This window comes from Polyergus mexicanus, unplaced genomic scaffold (assembly GCF_030449975.1).
Source record: "Polyergus mexicanus isolate NDT 795.1 unplaced genomic scaffold, iyPolMexi1.0 SCAF_6, whole genome shotgun sequence".
NCBI lineage: Eukaryota > Metazoa > Arthropoda > Insecta > Hymenoptera > Formicidae > Polyergus > Polyergus mexicanus.
This window is the reverse complement of record NW_027223326.1, coordinates 7,372,873-7,393,898: the sequence shown is the minus strand read 5'-3', so window position 1 is coordinate 7,393,898 and position 21,026 is coordinate 7,372,873. Positions and strand designations below refer to the sequence as shown.

The following is a 21,026-nucleotide window of genomic DNA, read 5'->3' as shown; positions in this document are numbered from 1 at the left end:
GTGTACTTTAAATTCATCACGTGAACTCTCTCTTTTCGCAGTTTTATGGAATAGCAATACACTTTTTTAGGTGCGTGATTCTCCGGGGAAATCAAAAACTTGAATGGATATAAAATCGATTAAAAATTTCATGTTGATACGTTCAATTAGGAAATTTTTATCGGAAAAAAAAAAGACTAAACGCATACAAAAGCAGTGCAAACAGAAAATATCATAAAACAAGGTAGATAAGTCAAAATCCTATTGAAACATTGGAATTATATTCCCGATTATATATTTTTCTGTAATTATATTTTTAATATATTATTATTGACGATTATTGTATAATATCCTCTATTAATATATGGAATATTTTATATAACTAGCATTGTTAAAGACAAATACATAATGCTGCAAAATGCTTTACGTAAAGTCAGGAAAACTTAGAACTGTAAATCTTTTGTGTACTTAAATTTATTGAAGTAATTGGTACTTCGTGCAGGTGAGCATAATTCGCAGGTATATTCTTGGAATATTCCACGCAGTTCTGTGAAGTTTCCGCGAATGCTTAACGCAGTTTATGAAGTTCCTCGGGTATTGAGCGTGCCAGGCAACGATTAATCACGAAAATCTTTCTCTAGATTGAAAAAGCACAGTCCCCCAAAGTTCAGACTCAATTGAAAGTTTCTGTTAATCGAACGAAATTATATTGACCCTCGGAAAGACTTTTATTGGGTCAAAAATCCCAGGAGGCTTTCACCGGTGAACAAGAGAACTATTTCGTCTATTCTCTCATCTGCGATTTCGATCGTGTCAAATTTTGCTTTTCCTCTAGCGTAAGATAAGCTCGGTACACCGACGCTATTGATTTCGTGAGGGGCGCAGGGGAGGTCACAGAAAGAGAGAGGACGGAGAAAGAGACGGAGAGAGTGCGTCAGAGAAAATCGAGAGTAGGTAAATGTCAACCCTTTATTCAGATGGATTTTTGCCTGATAAAACCTGGGATCTGGGATATACGTGTATAGCGATCTTTTCCGGATTTATTCAGGGTTATTCTTGAACGCTATTCTGCGCCACTGTAACGAGGTAAAAATCGATGTCTTTAGGTTAAAAAGGCCGATATATCGCGCGAAGCTCGTATTATTCAATACAAATAAGTAATTTTCAACGTTAGGTAAAGGTCGCTCTACGTTGGTTCGATATCTTGGATCTTTCGATACGTCGAGTATTGAAATTTTTGCATCGTCATGTTAAACGGGCTAAATCAAAATCATTACGTTAATCGCTAAAAATAATATCAAAATTACACATTTCATAATAGCAAGATTGATGACATTAATCATTTCGGCTAACAAAAATTTTTAATTATTATTTATTGCTGCTACAATTCTTTTCTTCATTACGTGCATTTTATTAGAAATAGAATATTAAAATATTATATAATATATTATTGTTAATATTATATTAGTAGAAAATAAAATAATTTGTACATTTTAGTATAATGTATCCTATAATTTACCTTAAAATATATCTTTATTATTGCTTTGTACATTTTATTTAAAAACGTTTAAAAATAGTTGATAAAAAAATTAATCAAAATATATATTCAGGAACACTTGAATTATGAAAAAAATTTTATTAGATTATGAAAATTGGATTGAGATTTACTTAATATAATTTTTATAAAAGAAATTCATTATCAAAAAGTTCCAAATTAACAGAGAATCCTGACTCTGTCAACAACTTATGTAAGAATCTTAAATATAAAAAGTGTAGTTTTATCCCGATAATCCATCGTTGGATAAAATAAGAATTAGATTGGGGGTATTATAAAACTTTAATAATCTTCGATTTACTCATAAATCATTTCAAGCAAGTTTCATCTTGGCAAGTATGCCCAGGCAAACTATCTTAAAAAGTTTTCATTAAATACGAAAACTATCATACTTTTCTCGAATTGAGAGATAAGGAAATATACACTTCATTTTTTATTACGTTCTCAAACAAGTTAATCTAAAAATGTAAAATTTTTTTATAAAAATTATAAAGCATCTTTATTTTTTTTTTTTTTTTTTTTTTTTTTTTTTACATGATTTAATAATGATGATTTATTTTAACAAGAGATATTACATACGAGAAATATGCGTATCGTGCGTAAAATATTACAATATGAGTATTTCTATGACGATTTCATATTTTATGATATTTTAAATAAATGAATAAACTCGAAATATATAAGAGACGCAAACATTTTTTTTTTTTTTTTTGATAAATACGGAAAGAAGATTTCATCTTAATGAAGACGTTGATAAAGTAACGCGATCTTAATTAGAATTTCATGTCTCAAGATAGCTAAGAGATATGCAGATAGGTTCGTATCGATGATGTATCGATTTGGAGTGACGAGATTTGTGATAGAGGGATATCGAAAGCTGTAATCGCACATACCATGTGACAAATCTCGTAAACGATTCGTGGCAATCCGCCGACAGAACCTGGCCGCGTTGGAACCTATCCAAAATTGATGGTGCATTTTCGACGAAAATGTGACACGTGATTCGCGCGACGGACGAATACTAGGCGTAATCTCGTATATCAAGTCGCGAGACATGATTTAACAAAGATAATGTATGTGTACGACGAGGCAAGAGCGAATAATTGGCCAGGTAAACGCGTTAGAAATTGCATTAAATCCTTTAACACATGATTAATGAATATATTTTTAACACATTTTTCAAACACGAAAATTAAAAAAAAAAAAAACAAATCATTTCGCCATCACACTTCGCGTGAAATTGCTAACCGTATAATAAAATTTGTAACGAAATGACAACAAGACTGTACAAACAGATGTATATTTTATAATTGCAAATCTAAATTTTTGCAATTACAACTATACGTTTTATTGCGTTGGTAGATTATTTTTTGAAAGATGTAATATGACAAAAACGAATTAACCTACGTTTTAATGGGCAGATTAAATTCGCGGCATACTTAAATATTTCGAGGATATCATTAAATCTTTAGCTGAACAACCCAAAAGAAAACTATATAGAGAACGAAGACAGTCTCTATTAAAAAAAGTTTGTCAAAGCGTACTATCGAACAAAAAAAAATGCATCAGTAAGAGAACGACGCTCTTGTTGAATCAAAGATCTTTACGATCAAAATCACATCGGTAAAAGAAAAATTCGTAATGAAAGAAATGAATTCTTCTCAAAGAGAGATAATAAGGGGGAATAATGGAATATTAAAAACGACGATCTCAGAATCCTATTCTAAGGGAGTCAATGACACCGAGAGAGAAGATAGATCGATTTGGGAGCGTAAAGAAGACACGATTACAGAAATAACCTATGTCGATCAGCTCGACAAGATGTATTCGCCTCAGGACGAATGCGAAGAATCAAAAGGCGAGATTAAAAATCCGGGAAAAATCGACAACGTGGCAATGTCCGGCAAACGCGCGCATCAACATCCTTTCTGCGATATAGTCGACAATCGAGAGCAACGTAGAGAGGAATTGGAAAAAATGGAAGGTGATATGCGAAAACGTCTGGACATACTTGAATGTTCGATGCCGGCGGTGATGGTGTGGAATATCTTGAAGATGTCACAGGGTGCACCTGTCTGCAGTATAGGACGCATTCTAGAAAAGCAATTTAAACACACGAGAGAACTGTCTTGTCGCAGTACGCCAAGCTGCCATTATGATTGTAGAGTCCGAGAGGTCGAAGCCGAGAGAAAATTGGCGTTGAAAAAAACGGAGGAGGCGCGAACTCTTTGGTCGGAAAAACTCGCGACATTAGAGAAGAGAAAAAGAGAACTCGAGGAAGCTAGGAGGATTCAGGAAGAACAAAAAAACGCGATAGAATGTTTGAACGAAGAAGCCAAAGCATTGAGGGAAGCGATAGAGAAAAGGACGATGGAAGTGGACGAATCATGTCAATACGGCGAGTGCGGCGACACACAGTGCAAGCAGAGATGGCTCAGCGAAATCTCCAGTGTGACGTCCATCGAATCCGAAGATATTCAGTGTCTGGAGAAGCTGCAGCAATTAGCGGAGGAAGAAGTGATTATGAAGCGAGGCATCACCGAGCTGGAACGCCGCGAAGAAGCTTACATGAGAACGCTTCAGCAGGCTGACGAGCTTTGGTCGAAGATGGAGGGTGACGGGATCAGCATGACAAGCGCGTTACAAGAGCAATTGGACACGAAAATTGCGGCAAATCAGCAGTTGGCGGATCGCGTGTGCGAGCTGGAGGATGCGCTGGAGAAGTGTCAAGCAAAATTGGCCGCGTGTAGAACGGAACTCGAGAAGTTTCTGAGTATCGAGAAGATCGAAGCCACGATAGGTCGCGACGACGACGTCGCACAAGTGACGGATAAAGCAGTCGCGGTAAGAGCTAAAGTTGTCCATCGGCCCATCGGCAGAGTAGACGACGTAGCCACAGTGGAAGATGGTGAAGTACAGGCGAGAGTCGAAGTTGCGGACGAGGAAGCCTTGGCGAAAGTTGAAGTTGCGGACGAAGAAGCATTGGCGAAAGTCGAAGCAGTGGACGAGGAAGCCTTGGTAAAAGTCGAAGTAGCGGACGAAGAAGCCTTGGCGAAAATTGAAGCAGTGGACGAGAAAGCATTGACTATAGTTGAAGTTATGGACGAGGAAACATTGGCGAGGATCGCGTTAATCGATGCCGATGTAGACGTTGCTCTCGTCAGAGACGATAAATATGTCTCGGTTAAACCCGACTTGGCTGATCTTGCCGTCGATCGTCCGGCGGATCTCGTGCGAATCGAGGATGCGGAAAGCATAGTTCGACCGGAAGATATCATTTATGAGCAACTGGAAGCGGAAAAAGTTCGGGAATACTTAGCCAAGTTAGGTTCGTTAGAGGAACTGTATAAGGATGGTGAGCCGTGCGCGCCCGAGTTCGTGTGCAACGACGTGGTAACTTCGCCTACTGGCATGACAGATGAGGAATTGATCGCATTAGGTATAGATCCGAAGAAACTTGATGAAAAATTAACCGCGCGCGAGGAAGAACGCGATAGACAATTTCCAGAAAAATTAGCAAAAGACGTCGTCGAGGATATCGAGAAGAAAGAAAAAAAAGCGGATGAAATTTCTATCGAAATCGAGACGAGACCTATCATCAAAGCAATAGAAGAGATTGCAGAGACCGTAGACGTGCCCGTTAGAAAAATCGTAACGCGTCAGGTGATTCGGGAAGAAGTTGTGGATGATAAGCCGGTAACAATACCGATTGATGTTAGAGCGTTGGAAGTAGAAAAGATCGAAACCGACCAGGCAATTGTCATACAACGGGATACGATCCTATCGTGGATCGACATGATCGATACAATTCGCACGTCAGCAGCGGTATATAATTTGTGTTATAATTAAAATAAAGGAATATTGCAATTATATAAATATACAGAAATTGTGCATTAATATTGTATATTAGCTAATATTAATATTTTGTAGTATAATAAATGCAATATTTCTTTTTCTTAATAATAATATTAATGATACATCTGTTCCGTTTTACATTTAGAAACATCCTGATTGTCACACAGTGAAGAAAGATGCTGATGTCTTAATCGAACAGGTCGGCGCGCATGTCGGGGTAAGAGATCATTGCATAATGCAATACGTAATTTACAAATAATAATAATAATAATAATGTAAATAAATATGTGTGCGGTATATAAAAACAAAAAGACGCAATAAAAGTTTTAACACATTATTTGACAATTAAATATTTTAAAAATTTGAGAGATTACTTTCATTACGGTTTTTAAGGCTATATAAGCAATTTTCATTATATATATATAAATGTAATGATATATATTCTATCAGATAAAACCTAAAAAAGTGGAAGAGGAAAAGATAATAATAATCACGGAAGATAAGCGAGAAAAGGTGATTGAGGAAAATGAAATAAAAGTAAAAGAAAGAGTAATAATTGAAACTAAATTATCAGATGAATTAATAGTATCGAAAGACAGAAAGATAGAACTATTGACGAAAGATGAATCAATACCATCAATACCATCCCCTCGTCCTGAAGAAACATCAGTAGAAGTAAAAGCTCCAACAGAATCGGTAGCTGAATTACTGTCTACTCTTACGAAAGAGGAAATATCGGTTGGCGTGGAACCTCCTACGGCAGTTTCAATAGAAAATTCCTTTCAGTTTCCCACAATTCCTGTCAAGGAAGATTTGAAAAGCGTCACGGTCCCGACAACTGAACCTGTGCCATATGAAATAGAGATAGAAAAAACAGAAATTGAAGAAGAGACGCAAGTTAAGGAAATCGTACATACTACAAAAGAAGCTGAAGTATCTCAAGTTGATAAGGTTAAGAAAAGTGCAGCGTTCAAAGATTTGACAGATAAGGAATTAGCAATTGAAAAGGTAATAAATGATAAAATAATGAATTCTGCAGAGGAAGAAAAAACATTGATCGTTCAGAAAATAGAAAAGGAAGAAGAAGAAATTATACCCGAACACGTAAAAATAGATGAAAAGAAAATAGAAGACATACCAATAAAAAAAGCAGTAATAGAAAAAGAAGAAGCAGTAGCCGAAAAAGTAGGAATAGATGAAAGATTATCAGTGTCGGAAGAAATTGATGAAAGTAAATATGTAGAAGTTGATCAAATTATACCAGAGATAGTTTCACCAACTGTGGATTTAATCAAGACAGAAAAAATCGAACGTGGCGAACTTCTAATCGCGGATGCTGAAAAAGTACCGATTTTAAACACAGTAAGTGAAAAAATCACTCAAATCGAAGAACCTCCACCAAGTGTGGATGCAAAAGAAGAACTATTGACTTTAAACGCAATGACGGAAGAGAAAATCGAGATCGAAGAACCATCAATAACAGATATAATACAGAAAGAAATTAAAATAGAAAAAGTACCAATTACGGATATAAGAGAAATAATTGAAGAAAAGGAATCTATTAAAGAGATAGTAACAGAAAAAAAGATGGAGATACCACCAGTAACAGAACGAATAATACAGGAAGAAATAGAAGAGGTAATACCAGATAAAAAGATTGAGATACCACTAGTAACAGAACGAATAATACAGGAAGAAATAGAAGAGGTAATACCAGACAAAAAGATTGAGATACCACTAGTAACAGAACGAATAATACAGGAAGAAATAGAAAAGATAATACCAGAAAAAAAGATTGAGATACCATCAGTGACAGAACAAATAATACAGGAAGAAATAAAAGAGATACCAGAAAAAAAGATTGAGATATCACCAGTAAAAGAACGAATAATACAGGAAGAAATAAAAGAGATAATACCAGAAAAAAAGATTGAAATACCACCAGTAACAGAACGAATAATACAGAAAGAAATAGAAGAGATAATACCAGAAAAAAAGATTGAGATACCACCAGTAATAGAACGAATAATACAGGAAGAAATAGAAGAGATAAATAAAATCGAAACGATAAAGCCACCTGTGCCCAAAGCAGAAATTAATAAAGGAGAAGACAAAAAAGAAATTAAAGAAATGGCGAAGGAAGTTACACCGTCTATCAAATTATTTGAAGAAATAGAAAAAGAAGAAATACTATCCGTAGAAAAAGAGGAAATATCGGCGAAAATTGCAGTATCCACGAAACAAGAAAAAAAATTAGAACTCGTCGAAATAGAATTAAAAATTCCCATTGCTGACATAAAACCGACCGAAATAGAGGTGCCAGTAATACCAATCAATCCCCGATTATTGACGCAGCCATACTTAATCATAGCAAAAATCAAGGAAAAGGAACTATCGCAGATCGCACCCGCGATGAAATTACCCTGTGCAGAATGTTGTTTGGTTAGTAAAAGTCATCTACATTCTTTCATTTCATTTCGATAAATTCCATAAATTGAATATCGTTCCGCCCATGCGCGAGATACGACAATAATACTGTTTCCTGATATACTCGCAATCTTCTATCTCGTATATTAATAACGGCTGACCAACGTTTTGAATATATATTTCTCCTTCACTTGCAGCAACCACCACCAACCGAGACCGCGGAACTGGTCAAGATCATGCAAACCAACGTCGCTCAAACCGAGATCATGCAAACCAAAGTCGTAGACAACGAAATTGTCGAGACGGAAATCGTCGAAACCGAAATCGTTGAAACCGAATTCGTGGAAATAACCACACAAACTATTACGGCCGCTGAACCGCCCCCTATGCCGTCAATACCTGTTATTAGTCAATATTTAAAACCAGCCGAGATAAAAGCGCTGAGCACCGAAATCGCCGGCGGCCGTCCTGAAATAACCGGCCGAAAAATGCCCAGCCACAAACGCTTAAAGGACCAATCGACCGTCATGACCGTCAGCGCCGGATCACAGACGGATAAAACGAGCCACGTTAGCCACAATCGAGTTGCGAGGGATGAAAGAGAACGCGCGAGAGTGACCACAGATGAACTTTTACGATCCATAAAGATCGCTGCCGGGTTAGCGCGACCGGACGCGGAACGCGAGATTAGAACGATTAATTATGGCGGGAGATCCGACGAAATTGGAAAGGTGGCCTGCAACTGTTGCCAGTGCGGTAAAATCTCGACGCCACCGTCAACGAAACCCAGATTGAAGACTCGACCGCAGACTGATGCTGCGAAAACTGCAACGCCTACGGCGGTGGCTGCTGCGTTCAAGCGTATATTTATATCACCTAAAACCGATCGTCCAATATCATACGATAGATTGTGTTCCGATTGTATAGCGAGAATTCAGGGCAGGGTGTCGCGCGAAAAGTATCACATCGAGAAAATCTCTCGCGATCAGGGAAGCTGCGATTGCGCGTCTTCGATCGATAAATCGTGTCGTCGCGCGGTTCCACGAAGAAGAGAGATCGAGAAAAAAGATCAAGGCTGCTTAGCCAAAATGCCCAAGCGAAAGACTAACCTCGTTGAACAAAAGAGAAAAGATGATCTGCGATCAATTTTAGAGGACCCGGAAAAAATCGATGTTGAGCCATTATCTCCGAGTTGCATTTGCTACAAGTCGGGGAAAACTAGCGTACAGCCGATTAGAAAAGGGAATTGTTATTGCGGGGATTAAAAACTCTCATGATTATTATTATTCTAATTCAATATAAATCACATAATAATAAATATGATTCGTATGATGAAAAAAATTTGAGAATATATAAAAAAACGTATCTGGTATTTTGATATATTCAACGCTGATAATTTTATCCAGTTAACAATATAATACTAAAATGATAAACTGTAGAAAAAATTTATCGCAAATTGTAGAATGAGCTATATTATACTATTAAATATTACTATTGCTATTTAATAGTTATAATATGGTCTATATATTTAATATTATAACATTAATTGGAAAAGTGATTAGCAGCGGAGTCATCAATAAAATATTAAAAAATGTTTTGTAGGATTTAATCAGATTTTGTTAATAAAAACATATTAGATTTCTGATAACATAAATAAAAAAAGAGAATGAAGAAGAAATTATATTCTCGATATGATATAATTCTCTTACAATACTATATTAGTAATTGCATTATATAAACAAATATTTTTTCAATGCTCTTAATTTATTCGTTGCATTGCTGTATCGCAACTTACAATAAAATCAAATCTATTAATTTTTTTTAAAGCATGTATTGTACGAAATATATTAATTAATTTCAAAATAAGCAATTGTTCGCAAAATAATTTTTCAAACTATATGAAATATAGTTTAGAAAAGATTTCTTTTCCTGTAGCACATGATTTTTTCCAAGAACGACGCGGTGATCTAAAAATCTTTTTAAAACAAGATGTTTAAAAAACATCTCAAAATAGAGTAGACCTCTCAGACGTCTGCACGACATCTTTTTTAGACACATGTTTTTCCTATCTGTGAGATTGAGCGGCGCTTCGTCGAAATAAAAGCTAAAGTAAAAATCTTCTGTAGCACTCACCGTACGTTGGCCAAGGTGTGCCTGCGGGAACGCAGGTTGTGATAACCACGTAGCTCGCCGATGCTACCCTGCTCGGCCTGCATCCTAGCCTGCACCGTGGCGGCGGCGGTAGCGATCACGTGGTGCTGGTGCCCGCCCGTGGCACCCGCCGTCGTGACGCTCCTGCGGGAACGCCAACCGCTCCTGCTGCCGCTCTGTGTGGGCGACTTTTTAGGTTGATAAGGTCTGAAAATGGCGTTGAAAACATACGCTGGCATACCAACGTATTTACGTCGTATCAAGCGACGCAACGGATCATGTATTTGTACACGGTTCTAGTTCTAAAAGTAATTATTTTATCCGAATATAAAATCTAAAACCGCCTAAACTGCCAATAAGATTATTATTATTATTATTATTTTTTTTTTCCATTTAAATGCGTTTTGATTTTCACGGACGTTATAACATGACAATCTGTTGTTGCCTTAGAAAAATCTCGCCCTTATATATATATTTTGCTTTTCACTCTTCATTCAGTCATTTGCCACCCTCTTTCACGCTAAAAGATTCACGAGAGATGTTTAAACTCCTCAAATTTGTATTTAAAAAAATATCATCTACAGAATATTATCTAAAAGATTAATATATAACGTGAAATGACGTGTGTATAAATATGTGTACGCGTAACTTATAATGTTTATAGTATATCAACAATTTTTTAATAATTTTATCAAATTCTCTCAGCCATAAATATTCACAAATCACGTTCTGACACTTATATCTGTCACGCCCATATTACAGAATTAATTCATTGATAGCAAAGAGAAACCGATTTTTCCAGCACTGTCCTCAGACGATTTTTGAATTGATTACGACAATTAATTAACTCCAATCATCTTATTAAACGATATAGATAACTGTATAGAATCAATATCTCGTATTATAAATAGCTGATCGCAATTTAATCATTATTCTCTCTATCTCATTTATCTCGCAAAACAATAGAATACATAATATAGGTACTCAGAACGCCAACGCTTCTAATCTGATCTCGATGATTATTTTAATTATATAATTGTCAAGAAAGTTATGCATATAATATACATAGAATATGACATGATAATTGCGTAGTCGTCATACAAGATCCCTATCTTAGTTCCGGTGATCAAATGAATATATATATTTGGGAAATGAGTCACGACAAGGGTAGCTTACGCTGCTAGACGTCCGAGACCTCCCCAGAGATTGCAGGATTGCCGCGGGAATCTTCAGTCACTTTCTTTTTGTACCCTTTTTTATTTACGCTGTCACTATGCATAATACGATGGCTGAGACAAAAGCGGGGAGAACGATTTGGTCCCCGAAGTCTCATCCCATCGGATAACAGATAGTAATAAACTTAAAAAAAAAAAAAAAAAAAAAAAAAAAAACACGTGAATATAATCGATTGTGAAATTGTGGCCTGCACGTGTGCGATCCACCTACAATTAGAGATAATTTCATCAAGATAATATAATAAGGAAGAAAAATTAATTTGGCAAAGTAAAGATAATTCAAAGTGACAAAAATATCGTAGCACTATATCGTAAAACGAAAATAGACGTGAAACTAATGAGCCGGTGATAGAAACAGAGTGACTTTTGTAAATACTGGCACCTTGCCCTTGGCGACGTCGTTGACTACGGGACAGATATAAGCTGCTAATTATTTCTCACGGTTCACAGTCTATCATAAATTAGATATTACATAGCGCAAACACTTATAACGAATTATTAATTGGCAAGGTTCCGATTCGATAATTTTGCATATATAACGCGACGAAAAAATCGCTCAAAATTGCGAATGAGAGAAAAATCTCGCGTAATAATTCATAAAAGCGTAATAATAACGCGCGTTTGAGTAATTATTTAAAATAAATATCTGATATATTATAAAATTCTGAATTTTTATTATAATAAATAATATAATATACTAAATAAATGACACGTGGTCGTTAAACGTCGTAGAAATAAACGCAGCGCGCTTGTCAACAGTGACTGCGTCAACGCGGATAATAGCTCGGGAGAAAATTAATTAATTATAAGTTTCGTTCTATTTACGCATGCTTGCGAATCACAATCAAATCAGCGCGAATTAATCTGCGCGATATTAAATCGATTCGTTGCAAAGCTTTCGGAATATTAGCATTCATGCGTTCCTCCCGTCGTTTTTCGCTCGCGTATGCGTTCGCGCGTAAAGGCTTTACGTAAGGCTTGTCCTACATCGGCAAATCCTGAATTATTGTCAACGAGGCAGCTAGTCGACTCTATGACACATTCCCATTGCGTCAAAATACCGGCGATGTTCCCCGAACGCGCGAGTGACGCTTTTTACCGGTGATAGCATCCTAGACGCGCGAATTCGGCACATTTGTCAAAATAAGAGACATATACCAGGTATATAAATATGAAACCGGAATTTTTGTATAGAAAATACACGTTTATTGTATGAAAATGATAAAAAATATTTTATTCCAAGTATTGCCCATCGCTAGCTATACATTTTTCCCATCTCTCTGACAATTTGTGGATGCCACGCCAAAAAAACTGTTGCTCCTTTGAGGCAAACCAGTCATCGAGCCATTTTCGTACATTTTCGTAAAAAGTGAAGCGCTGCTCAGCAAGTGCGTGTCCCATCGATGCAAATAAGTAGTAATCGGGTGGAGCCAAGTCTGGTGAGTAAGCCGCATGCGAAAGTATTTCCCAACTAAACGCCTCAATCGTTTCCTTGACCGGTTTTGCTGTGTGTGATGGTGCATTATCATGAAGCAAAATCACTTTGCGTTGCCTTTTTTGATATTCCGGTCGTTTTTCACGCAAAGCTTGATTCAAATCGATCATTTGTTGTCGGTAGCGTTCATTATTAACGGTTTCGCCAGGTTTTAGCAGCTCTTCAAACTTTTTCGGTGATCTTCCACGTTCTTCGTTTCTCACGTCAAAATCGCCACTTTTGAATTTTTTAAACCACTCGAAGCACTGTGATTTACCAAGAGCATGTTCACCGTAAGCTTCGACAAGCATTCGATGCGATTCTGCAGCAGTTTTCTTCAAATGGTAACAGAAAATCAATGCTGTCCGCAAATCGTAGTTTCCAGGCACAAAATTCGACATGTTCAACGCTATTAAAAACTATGCTGTTGCATGAAACTTGTATTGTTGTGAGTTGAAAATCTTTATCAGATGTCAAAACAAGAAAATGGCGCCAATGACGCGGTTTGACGATAACTACGTTGACAGCTACGACCCATCTATGGGCAAATTCCGGTTTCATATTTATATACCTGGTATATGCCATCCACGAAATCCACGAAACACCACACGCGCGTATCGTTGCTCATCGCCGTGAATTTTTGTCGTTGCCGTTGAATCGATCCTATATATCCTATCGTGCGCCGATCGCGATTTTAATGGCGCGCGTAACATCAACAGGTTGCTCTGCGACGTAGGATAAGTCGGCGTATCGAACGATCGATATGCATCGAGGCGCGCGCACGAATCCCCTGATTTATCTCCGATTGACTGTAACGTAACAACGCGTGAGCCAATCGAAAAAGAGAGAGAGAGAGAGAGAGAGAAATTCAAAATCTAGTCCTGATATAATACCGAAATCTCACGTCGACTGCACCGCGCTAACGTTACATAGAGTATCCCGGCACATATGTGCCCGCATACAAAGCGCGAGTATATGCCTATGTATATAGGCGGCTAATACGCGAAACTGAAATCTCGTATAACGTCGAAGGAAATAGTCACTTTGTATTCGCGCTCCACCTGCCATATCTACCGATATAGTCGCATCGAAAATTCAGCCTCGATTCGACCTCGAATCACACGTGCTCCTGCACCGAAACGCGATGGAGATATACCTCCTCCGGCTTAATCCACCCTCCCCTCCCCTCCCCTCCCCTCCTCACCCCTTCCGCTCCGCTTCTTTACGGGGATCCGCTACAGGCGCGTTCTAATTATACGAGATTCGCCTCGTAATTAGCTCACTAGATGGTCCATTTCGCGGCGAACGGGATACGACCATTATGGCGTTATAATTCAAATCTCGCTCCCTGGGCAACGAAATCTCTCGCTCTCCATATTCTCAGATCGAAGATAGACGATATCTCGTGAATAAGGCGTATGAGATATAAAAACTCGCGCGAGCAAGGTTGCGCTTAAAATAGTTTATCCATTACTCGATTCCGCGCAAATCGATAAGACGCTCTCCCATAAATTAATCTTAGGACCTCGTATACGCGACATAGAGAGAAAAAAAAAAAAAAAGGAAGGGGGAGAAAAACAATCAGGGCAAACAAATATTTGCGATTATCTCGACGATATTTTTTTCTGTATCATATTCGTCAAAATAATTAAACGGATTGTATCGATCAACGTATAAAACCGCACCAATTAATTTTGCAATGGTGAGGGGGAGAAGAAATAGAATAACTTATGGCTTTAAAATAATGATTATTTCGAAATATTTCAAAACAGCAATGCTGGGGAAAATTTGAAATAAATTCAATAGAAATATTCAACAAAAAAATGTAACATCATACAAGATATTATTTACAATAAATATTGTACATATTATCTATGTGATAGATAGTATTTAAAATTTGCATTCACTCAAATTAAAACATTTATTTTATTTATATAATTAATATGTATATATATATATATATATATATATATATATATAGGGTGGGGCATTTATATTGAGACACCTAAATATCTAAAAAATAAAGCAAGATAGAAAGAAAGGTTTCAGACAAAAGTTGTTCGGTTCTAAGGGGATCGTAAGATAGTGTCATTTTAGTATGACCTTAGGTAGAAGCGCTTCGGAGATTTCGATGTCAATCTTGTTTTTTTAAATGGAAACACCCGAATTTTCTTACACAAATCCTTGCAATATTCTGCATAAAAAGTTATAGGGGTATGATGGCCAAAAGTTTAATAGTTTACGAGATATTTTATACTTTATTTTATTACTTTACTTCGACATAATTTTACATAAACTGTGAAATATCTCATGAAATTATTTATTTTGCAATAATGTTACCTTAATATTTCAAGCTAAAAAAATGAACGCATATTAATTGGTGTAAAGAAAATAAAACAAGATTGACATTGAAATCTCCGAAGCGCCTCCACCCAAGATCAAACTAATGGCACCATCTTACGACCATCTTAAAACCGAACAACTTTTGTCTGAAACATTTCTTTCTATCTTGCTTTATTTTTTTAGATATTTAGGTTGCGCAATGTAAATGCCCCATCCTGTATATAAATCGTAAAATAAATATTTTAATTTGAGTGAATAATTAAAATCATACGTAAATAAGATGTTTATTCTCCCTATTTTTAATTATTTATTTATTTTATTTTCTCTTCTTTAAAAATACAAAGTAGAAAATAGTATGTATCTGTAAAATAACGACGGTATATATTTCATAGATATACATATATTACTCGATAAAGAAACATTGCGAAATAAATATCATTCACTTATCATATGTGGTTTTACATAGTTACATAATTATAATAAATAAAATAAATGATATGTTTGAAAAACATGATTAAAGGCAAATAAATTATTTGTGGATGTTTATTGATTGTACCATTAGTAATGAATATATAATCATTTTAGTAATTATTATTTATATTTATTTATTATTAATTTATATAAATTATACATTATTTATTATTATTTTCATATATTTTATTTTAGTAATAAAAATTTCTGTTTGTGTGTATTGAGGAAAACGAGCATTATACAATATATAGATATTGTAAATTGTTTCGAATAGTTCGCATAATAAATAATATTTTCGATTTACTTATAAATTTAAAATAATATTTAAGTACATTAATGATAAAATATTGATTTGAGAAGTACTATTCATTTAAATATATTGTACTTACAAAGTCAGATATTATTGTAGTGAAAGCTTTTTAAATCAACTTTTACTACAATAATAAATCAGCTTTTAATGCTACTGCAATATCTGTTAATTCTGCTTCGCGTTCTATCCTTGATTGCGTTCTCAAGTATATAAGATCTTAAATTATAAGGCAAACGTTTTATAAGTATTCCCTACGTTAATTACATTAGTCGCTTTAGCTTTCTCGAGACAAGCTAATTATTAGCCCGATCATGTTTTCTTAAATAATTTGCGAAAATTTGCCTGCAGCTATGCTTCAAATTGACATTCCCACTCTAATTATTTTCATCTTCGTAATAATACCGTATGTATCGAGAATATTAAAGTCTATAAACTTTCATAATTAACATGTACAGTAAAATGTCAAAAATTATTAATAAATAACATAAATTAAAGATAATAAAAATATCTCTTGAATTAAACGCACATCAATATCATAGACGCGTAATTGCATGCTTATCAATTATTTTAACATCTAAATTAGCTAATCGCTTGATAATCCACGTGTGCGCTTTAGATGCTTAACAGCGGTGGCCATTAACGTAAAACCGATGGATACTCATCATTAGTGTTAAACCGTTATGAACTACAGAGGGAAACCGCAATCAATGCTAAACAAGCAATATGAATCGATCGTTTTCTAGGCGAATATATAGACGTATGTAATCAGTTCTTCCAAAGCAGAGAACGAAGATTCTAATCTTTAGACAAAAAACTCACATCTATGATGTAATTCCCTTAGACTCAGAAGGTAATAAATTTTTCACTCAGGAATAATTTAAACGACGAAAAGAAAGATTTAAAAACAAAAAAATAAAACTTTTATAAAACCAAAAAAAAATTTATCTTTATTTAAAATTAATCTTTAAAAATGCAATGCTCATTTATTTTATAAATGTACAATAATTAATAAAATCATGTCTAAATAAAATCTGACATTTAGCAAGCAGACGGAAAGATCAAGTAGAATTAACGCGATACTTTGATTTTACCTCATACTCCAGGTTATCGAATAGACATTTAACTGATGATCTTTTCACGCAGCCATGTATTTTATGTAATTATCGGAGGGAATATCCCGGCTAAGGTCTAACGGCAGGCTTTGAAGCTTCGCACTCTCGATACACATGTTCCTGTTAGCCTGCATTGCCTGCATCCCAGTAATTCCATTTAGCCGGTAGCGTCCACTCGAGGAAATTTCGGGCACGGTTCGATGTTTCCTGCGGCTGATTGGATAGTCATGACGTGTATATATCACCCCGGCGATATGAAGCTATTGACCGCCTTTCACGCTAGCAAAGCATCTTCTTCCGATACACTCTTTCGTTATTTCATGAAATAGTTATTATTCTTTAAGTTAAATTTCTTCTATTTTTCACAAAAAGTAATTTTAATTTCTCTTAAAAAATGGATTCGATTACGCAATATTAACATAAAAAAATTTTTATTGATTTTTATATTACACTTAAATAAGCATTAATTCGAATTTCTTCTATTTGCTCGAGTAGTGAATTTTAATTTCTCTTAAAAAATGAATCTTCGAACACACAATATATATAAACTTTAAAAAAATTTTATTGACTTTTATATATTTAATACTTCATTATTAATGTCGCAATATAATTAAATAACACAATTCTGATTTGATCTTTCATATTCCTTGTAAAAAATAATAAAAAAAAAAAAATCTGGTAACAAGAGGACATATTTTAATGTCGCTCCAAACTAATGATCTTAAAAAATAGAGCTTTCTATGGAAAATTTTCAATACATTTAAAACATGTACGAACAAACGTCGCGACACAATGTTACATACACAGAGTGAGGAAAAAATATCGAATCGATAAAATATCTCGAAAACAAGGCATTTGAGAAAAAAATGTTACATGTAAAAATCGTACGGTCTCAACGAATGTTTCAAACGGCAAAATCTTGAAAAGTAAAGCATTTTTGAAAAAAAATATTTTAAACAAAAGCTGTAGGATTTTAATTAGCGCGTTAAATAGCAATGTTAGCGGGATCTTAAATAACCATTGTTAGGTTAGGTAAAAATCACTTTCGAGTAATACTAATGCTGGCAGTACTGTACCTCTTTCAAGCTTCATAACTCGGAGAATATTTAATGGAAAGAAACTTCATTATTAGAGTATTGAAAAGCTCTTAAGGTAAACTACAAGAATATCGAATAAAAAAAAATGGGAGTTTCCATTTGAGATTTTAAATTTGACTTCGAAATCTCCTTCATAACTGCATAACAAAGTCGCTGTTCGATGCATTTATTGAAATCCTACAATTCTCGTGTATAACTTTTTTCTGTCAAATGCCTTGTTCTCGAGATATTTTACCGGTCCGATACTTCTTTCTCACCCAGTATATATGACATGTATAATATTAAATCATATATTCTTGTAACATGAAGCAAAAAAATTAATATATATTTTTCTCTTTCTTCACCGCGCGTCAGATGTCTCTCTTTCACTTTGTTAACCACGTATCTGATATTAATTCAGAATAAAATCCCAGATGAATGTATGTATTGTATATATATGTAATATTTATGTATCACTCTTCGATTCGTGCAACGCATTCGTACGAGCGTCCAAAAGTCTACAGTACAATTCAACAATATCCAACGAGCAAATCAATAAAACCAAGTCCTTTAAAAAATGTATCCATTTGCCTCTCCCTTCATTCCCGTTTACTAAATCGTGTATTAACGCGATACGTTAATTTACGTGCTCATCAAGATTGCTAATCCTCAATACGGATTATTTCGCATGATGAGAGAATATTACGAAACGCTGAAATTATTTATCTCTCGTGCTTCATATCTCTTTCTCTTAATTTTTAAATGAATTCTCTTTAGATACATTCTCTAAATAAAATATTTTTTTTTTTTTTTTTGTATTCTTAATCGTAAAAAACGTATCGAATTTATCTATATATATATAAAAAGAGTCTATTACAACATTTTCGTAACATTTTTCACAAGATCTCTCCGTATTGATAAAACATTTCAATGTGAAGTATAATCTAATTTAAAAGCTTGCCATCGTCCTTTCTATTCTCGCAATGAATTGAAAAACAGCTCGACACCTCATCAAATCCCTTCGATTTTTATTTTCAAACCATATTCGTATGCACGCGCACGCGCATCAACCGAGAGAGCTAAAAATATGTTCATTGTCAAAGAGCTTTCAGAAAGGAAAGCCCGAGGAGAGACGGGGACGCGGCGAGAGATGAAAGGGAACAAGTCCGAAAAATTAGATATAGAAGGTGGTCGATGAGCGGTCGCCCGTTCTAGTCTCGGGTGCCTACCCAAGGCGGGGTGGGGGGGCGGGGGGCGGGGGAGGGGGCAATTACGTCAGAAACGCAAAGCAATCAATGCGAACTAGTTGTAACATTTAATCGGATATAGAGTATGAATAGCCGATCTGCGCGGAGATTAAATTTTCCCATCCACGAAGATGATCTTTCGCCGTCCGATCGGAAATCTTCGCGTGCCATTCTCCGCGAGCACAATAGCCGCGTAATCACGTTAAATCAATTGAAGCAGCTGCATCAATCGGTGTATCAATGCGCGTATCGCAGAACATTTCCGGTATTGGCAATAGAAGATCAGATCGAAGATTTTTAATCGAAGATATTTGATAGAAAGTTTCCCCGATTCCGTAGATTTTCTTTAAAATTAGAAGAATGAGAACAATATATTGTAAAACAAAATAATGCATAAAGATAAATTATCATTGACGTTCTGAATTACCTAAATAATATGTAAAAAGATATTTTTTTTTTTTTTATTGTACAATTATATCGTATTATTTTATATCACGCTGCTGCAAAAGTATAGGACAGATTTATCTCGTCCAATTACTTGTATTTTTTTTTTTTTTTTTTTTTTATTTATTGGTGCTTGCAATTGCCTTCGTGACGCATTAATAAGTTTCTCTTTTCTTTCACAAACATTTTCAGAGATGAAAACTAATTGAAACTCCTGCAACAGTAACGCCTCTCATTAAATTGAGTGAATAGCATAAAGTCGGACGAGTAAACGTGATTCGTCCTTGACGCCGATACGTGAAACGGGCATAAGTTTGATCGCGATAATGTGTGTGCAACGTTAAAATATAGCACATAATATTGAGAAATGTGTCAGTCCGAGGCAGTGAAACTTGCCGCTTTTATTACATATGACCCAGACGAGAAAGTTTGTTCTGCAACTAGTGGAAATTTTCGCAACAACAGATGTCTATGAAAATATGTTTAAGGTGTCCATTAAATAATTAAAAAAAGCGATACTTAAGAGATCATACCCGTTTGAACCTTCGGAAAATGAGTATATTTTTTTAGATTTTTTTGCAGCGTAACGATTTGATATAAACTTTTTTTTTTTTTTTTTTTTTTTCTCGGTATTAATACAATATTACTAAGGGCTTGAATAAAAATTTTCAACTTAAAAAGAATTTTTTTTTTTTAAATTATGCAGATATTTGCAGATTTATTTTTATGCACGCATCAACGGATTGACTTCACATTTTGCATGCGAGTTCCTAATAAGATTCCGCGTCTGCTAACGAATTTTAATCCGATTTTCCATTTTTTGTTGTTGTTAAAAACAAAAAAAGATAGACCTTTAAAAAAAATGGAATTTTTTTTCAACACGTTGCCATTTTTTTATTTTTTAAAATTTTGAAAAAAATTCTTGAAGCATAGCTATTAATATGTTTAATAAAAAAAAAACTTGTATATTTTATTTCGGATATGATCTACAAACGTTTTCATACACATTGTACAACCACCTAAAATTTGAAAGAGCTTTGCAAATATCCCCAAAAAATATTTAAAAAAAAAAAAAAAAAAAAATCTAAACTAAAAATTTTTATTTAAGTATTTAATAATATTGTATTAATATAGTAAAAAAATTAAAAATTTTTATCACATCGTTGCTCTGCAAAAAAATCTAGAAAATGTACTCATTTCTTCAGATTTCAAACGGGCACGCTTCTTTAAAGTGAGATCTTTTCCGTATGCGAGCAATTTGTAGTTGATTGTAAATAGATACCGTAAAAGTTTTCCCCTCTAGAATTATTCATGTTTAAATACGCGAGTAAATTTAACCGCGGGGAA

General features: G+C 34.8%; 2 protein-coding genes across 3 annotated transcripts in view; one reads left to right on the top strand and one right to left on the bottom strand.

Annotated features, from left to right (window-relative positions):
* Dnc (phosphodiesterase dunce) overlaps nucleotides 1–21,026 on the bottom strand; it is a 264,924-nt gene that overhangs the window by 243,050 nt on the left and 848 nt on the right. Inside the window, exon 2 of one of the 2 annotated variants that reach the window (XM_070297096.1) lies at nucleotides 9,950–10,174. In XM_070297096.1, the coding sequence (XP_070153197.1) occupies nucleotides 9,950–10,032 (83 nt within the window). In that variant the 5' untranslated portion in view covers nucleotides 10,033–10,174. Of the gene's footprint in view, nucleotides 1–9,949; nucleotides 10,179–21,026 lie in introns of those variants that run through there. The other variant, XM_070297085.1, reaches the window with a different exon arrangement.
* Nucleotides 2,606–9,081, top strand: LOC138934111 (titin homolog). Its single transcript, XM_070297547.1, has 6 exons — nucleotides 2,606–2,645; nucleotides 3,108–4,515; nucleotides 4,648–5,359; nucleotides 5,535–5,606; nucleotides 5,840–7,816; nucleotides 8,014–9,081. Exons 1-6 carry the CDS (start codon nucleotides 2,606–2,608, stop codon nucleotides 9,079–9,081), a joined length of 5,277 nt encoding a protein of 1,758 aa, XP_070153648.1.

What these genes read in the sequence shown, in the direction of transcription:
- LOC138934111 (XM_070297547.1), top strand. Translation starts at nt 2,606, where the DNA reads ATGTATGTGTACGACGAGGCAAGAGCGAATAATTGGCCAG. An exon ending in CAATTCGCACGTCAGCAGCG is followed by an intron (nt 5,360 to 5,534) that starts GTATATAATTTG and finishes TTTTACATTTAG; the next exon opens with AAACATCCTGATTGTCACAC. An exon ending in CCGCGATGAAATTACCCTGT is followed by an intron (nt 7,817 to 8,013) that starts GCAGAATGTTGT and finishes CTTCACTTGCAG; the next exon opens with CAACCACCACCAACCGAGAC.